At 41.2% G+C, this 4935-nt stretch overlaps 1 protein-coding gene across 1 annotated transcript in view; it reads right to left on the bottom strand.

Annotated features, from left to right (window-relative positions):
* Positions 1 to 4649, bottom strand: part of chrm3a (cholinergic receptor, muscarinic 3a) — a 77264-nt gene extending 72615 nt beyond the window's left edge. The window contains 1 exon segment of the mRNA XM_020598272.1: positions 4418 to 4649. Coding sequence (XP_020453928.1) covers positions 4418 to 4455 — 38 coding nt within the window. The 5' untranslated portion in view covers positions 4456 to 4649.
* Between the last annotated feature and the right edge of the window lie 286 nt (positions 4650 to 4935).

The following is a 4935-nucleotide window of genomic DNA, read 5'->3' on the forward strand; positions in this document are numbered from 1 at the left end:
CCCATTGAGCATCTCTGGAGAGACCTGAAAATGGCTGTCCACCAACGTTTACCATCCAACCTGACAGCACTGGAGAGGATCTGCAAGGAGGAATGGCAGAGGATCCCCAAATGCAGGTGTGAAAACTTGTTGCATCATTCCCAAAAAGACTCATGGCTGTATTAGCTCAAAAGGGTGCTTCTACTAAATACTGAGCAAAGGGGCTGAATACTTATGACCATGTGATATTTCAGTTTTTCTTTTTTAATAAATCTGCAAAAATGTCAAACATTCTGTGTTTTTCTGTCAATATGGGGTGCTGTGTGTACATTAATGAGGAAAAAAATGAACTTAAATGATTTTAGCATATGGCTGCAATATAACAAAGAGTGAAAAATTTAAGGGGGTCTGAATACTTTCCGTACCCACTGTACATTAGTTTCACAGATCTACAGTGCTGGATCAGCGTGCAACAGCGACAAAAAGAAAGGAATACTCCATGTTAGACTTTAATTTACAAAGCAGCTGTTATTGTAATCAATACTGTGAGAAACTACATGAATAATAAACAAGTCATCAAAAACATCAACAATAACCAGAACAATCAAAAACATGGGTGAGAATTTTGAGAGTTTGAGGCAGGACAAGGCTGAGTCAAACTTCCATCATCATCATTATTTCTCCCTTCCTGTGTGTTACATCAGTTCTCTCCAGCACTTGAGCTGTAGCAGATTAAAACTATTTTTTTAGCTTTTTTTTTTTTACAGTATACATATTTCACTAGCATTCTGTCATTCTCTGTTGCCTCTTGCCTCTTTATCTCAATCTATACATACAGTATGTGCTCAATGCAGCTCACATTAACCTTGAATCCATGGATGGAGTTTGGACCTCCACTGAAAATACTGGAGGGCAACTTGTTATTGATTTATCTGCTAAGAACAGACAGGCATCAGGCAAAAGACAGCAGTCATAGACATGAATCTGAATTCTCAAAAGTTAGATTGTCAAGAGAAAAGAAGCAAAGAGAGAGAAAGTTTGAGTGAAAAGCATCGTGACACATAAGGACTGAGAGAGAGAATGTGAAAATGAAAGGATGAGTAAAAATTCAGACAGAACAAAGAAGAAGAAGAACACACACAGAGAGCAACCAAGAACATGAAAGAGGTGATAAGAAAAACTCTGAACAAAAACTACTAGTGCAGTGGAGTGCATTCGGCTCGCTAGACATTTTTAAACTGTAGGGGAATATTGGTATGGATGGCAGCACTGTGGACTGCTGCTTATGCAGCATTTAGTGGCTGCCAGATTAAAGTTTTTACCCACTGTAGAGTTTATATGCCTAAAAGATTCCTGAATATAACAAGACTGACCTCCACTCTGCCTCTATAAATCTCCCTTCATTTTCTGCCCAATACCTGACCTTTGAACTACAACTCAGTAACATTATCTTGATTTGTGCATGTGGCCTGCTGTGTGCTGAACATACTGTACACAATATCCTAAGGTAAACATGGAGCAGCATTGTTAAAGGTCCTTAAGTGAGCACCTTACTCTCACCATTAAGAGGAAGTTCCAGCTTGTGACAACTAGCAAAGGTTAGTGAATGATGAGTGTCAGTTTAACACATGTTGTCCTAGCTATAAAAGCCTGCCAGTTGCATCCATTACCGCAAGTAATATAACCTTGAGATGACCAAAAAAAAAAACCCTGCAAAGCCAATAACAAGTAAATATATTTCTGCTTTAAAACACCCAAGACGTAAAGTTGCTTATTTGGACCACTGAAGCCCGTCAGTGTTTTCCAGCACTGCGTCTCTGAAACTGAGCAGGCGCTATGAACACGAGACAACAACAGTAGCTGCCCATAAAATGAAGACAAAGATGACGAGGCGAAGCACTCACCCCATAAGGTTTTACTGTAATTGTACCCTCTGGCAGCATGTCTACTTACTGGAGAAACCAGGGATGGTGGGAGGAGGAGTGCAGGCCTGCATAAACACAGCTGTTTATGGATAAGTTAATTGAGCAGACACTGACTGACAGCCTCTGATAGTGACATCGCCTCTCGCATCAGCTCTGGAGATTACCAGCAGCACAACGGTTGCACAGAAAAAAGAGGCATGGAAAGGCCAGCTATAGAGAATCTGTGTTATTGTTTTAATAACTGAAATGAGATGGAAAAGTTTCTGCCCATGTGCCATCTAAAGATAGCCACCATGCTTCGCTTTGTTGTGGTCTGCATGACTGTGAAAGTGGATTAAACAGGCTTTAACATCAAGACGAGCTCTAATGAAACCCAAAGGGGAAGTTAGTCTGTCTGTTTGGCCAGCTGACTCCCGTAAAATAACCATCACTGTCTCCGATTGCCTGGTCTAAAAGTAGTCTGGTGGTGCCAGTCACTAGATGCTACAGCCCGAGGGTTGTACTGTTCGATGCTATTTTTTGGATCATACAACAGCACTAAACGCTCTATTTCACCGAAACATATGCACTTTCTCCGATGTTTGATCCAAATTAGTTTTTTAACTGTATTTTTATCCAAAATGGCTTTATAAATGAAAAAAAAAACATCTGTCAAACCATTAAAAACTGAAAATTATTTGGTGAAGGGAGGCTGATATTTTTATTGTTTTAAAGAAACAATCTGACATGTTGGAAAATAAGCTTATTCCTTTTCTTGCCAAAATTCAGATAAGAGCATGGACAACACTGTCATTTGGCTTCGCTTAGCAAGAAGACTGTGAATGGGGAAAAACAGCCTGGCTCTCTGCAAGGGTTTAAAAAAATGCCTAAGCTCACTAATTAATTTATATGATTTGTAAGTGTAAAATCAACAAGTTGTGGATTTACGTGGGGTTTTTTTGGCAGACTCTTGGCTGGGAGCTGCACTATAACTTTCTAGAGTCAGTATAGCAGAATAACACCCCACACACTGCAGTGACATACAAATGGCACTCCTCAACAGTGTACAGTTTTTGTTTTTGTTTTTAAACAGAGTCAGTACATATTTACAGGCTCAGGACTAATAAACCAAAAGCGTCAGCATCTGGGCACACACTGCCAAGGCAGCACCCACGCAGAACAACAGGTACTGTGCAGCAAAGGTAAAAGCAAAGACATTTCCATTCTACTTGGAGCCATCCACACTTCTGTCAGCGGGGCTGGTACTATCCCCCGCCCACAGCTCTTTTAGGAAAGTCATAACGGCTGATCAATATGGCAGTAGCACTGTGCACAACAAAGCCATCTATCAAGAGAAGAAAGCCTGAAACAATATTAGTCAACCAATATTGACCAGGGTTCAAACAATACATCAAGCCATGAAAGCTCTATTAATGTTCACCCTCCTCTCTCATCTCCTTCATGTGTCTCTTTTCTAAATGTCCTCAATTGCATCTCTTCCTAGCAGGCAATGGAAAGTCAAATTCCTGCTTCACCTTTAACAGACTGCATATTCACCATGACACAGAACTTGACTGCACTGTTCCCTAACAGTGGGTTTGCTGACATATTGCTATAAAAACACAGTTCTTGCGTTGATTTATGTAAAATATTAAAATGTTAAACTACTGTGGTTTGAAGTCATAGTAGAACATATTGCGATCTGCACACAGCTACCGTGTAGTTGAGCTTTCACTCTGGCTTCTGTGATGAATAACTGCAGCTGTGAAAGGAAAAGGAAAATATTTGCAGCATGGCACAGATGCCATTCTCTCTGCTTTTACTCATTATCCAGGACAATGCCAGAGTACCACCAGGTCACTGAGAGGGAACATTCCTTCATACTGCCATCTATGGGCATCAAAAATAAACAGTTACCCCAATTCATGAAAGCCCTTCACTATCCATGTAAGGTCACAATTAATTATCTCCGCTGTCCACAGCAATGCAGTAACTAGTACTTTATAGCTGACCGCCAAAACATTATTAAACATACCGCAAGAGGAAGAGGATACACTAAACACAACACCCTTTGGTGACACTGCTTCTTTTAAACTTTAATTTATTCAATAAATCAAACCCAATATTCTCTGCGTTTTAATTAAGTTAACATGTTCAACATATTTGCCCAAGAAGCCACACACTGGAGGAGAGGAATCTGAGGAGTGCAGAGCGCAGAGGGCTGGGCAGGGATGCTGAGCCGGGCACCGGGAAACAGCAGCAGTCCCTATTTGTCCAACTTGTATTTAAACAAAAGCGCATCTAATCCGATCTTGCAATACTATCCTTAATCCGGGCTAATACATGGGCTTTGGAGTCATGTAGAAGTAATAAACATTATTCTGCTTTGTCTGCAACTTCAAAGTGCAGCATTGTGCGGCTAAAAATGTGGCACAACAAAGCAGCTGTATGTCGACTCGGGAGTAGGACACCAAATACTTTGCTATTACGAGAAATGTCCAAAACTTTCCGTTTTCTGTCTTATTTGCACCTACCTCATAACATTCAGCGATGCGCGGGTCAAAAGCAGCATAAATAGATGGGAAAATGGCAATCCAGTTAAACTTGTCACGAGTCCGCGTTTGGCACAGCAGCAGCACGACAGTCCAATCTAGTTACATCTGAGGTGCTAACGGTACACAGCTAACGAGGATCGCCACCTTCCACTGTCACCGATTGGACTGCGATGTGAGGAGCCCCCGCGGGATCACCAAGGGCGCACGGACAGTCAATGCGTCAGGATTGGTCAGAGCAGCCGTGACGCACCGGCAGGTGGCACAGCCGGCGAATAAAAAGTCAAGATTCATTCACGGATAATAGCTCAAGTACAATATAGGAGTTTAACACGCACAGTGGCAGATATAACAAGGAGTCACAAAAGATCCAGCACTGTCAAAATGCCTCCTAATTTCTTCTGTGTCTCTGTAAGTTGAGTCCTCCCATTTTTATTATAACTGTGTCATCAATCAACACTTCAAAAAATTAAAAATACTCAGCTATTTGGAGCAAGAAA

This window comes from Monopterus albus, unplaced genomic scaffold (genome assembly GCF_001952655.1).
Source record: "Monopterus albus unplaced genomic scaffold, M_albus_1.0 scaffold3.1, whole genome shotgun sequence".
Lineage (NCBI taxonomy): Eukaryota > Metazoa > Chordata > Actinopteri > Synbranchiformes > Synbranchidae > Monopterus > Monopterus albus.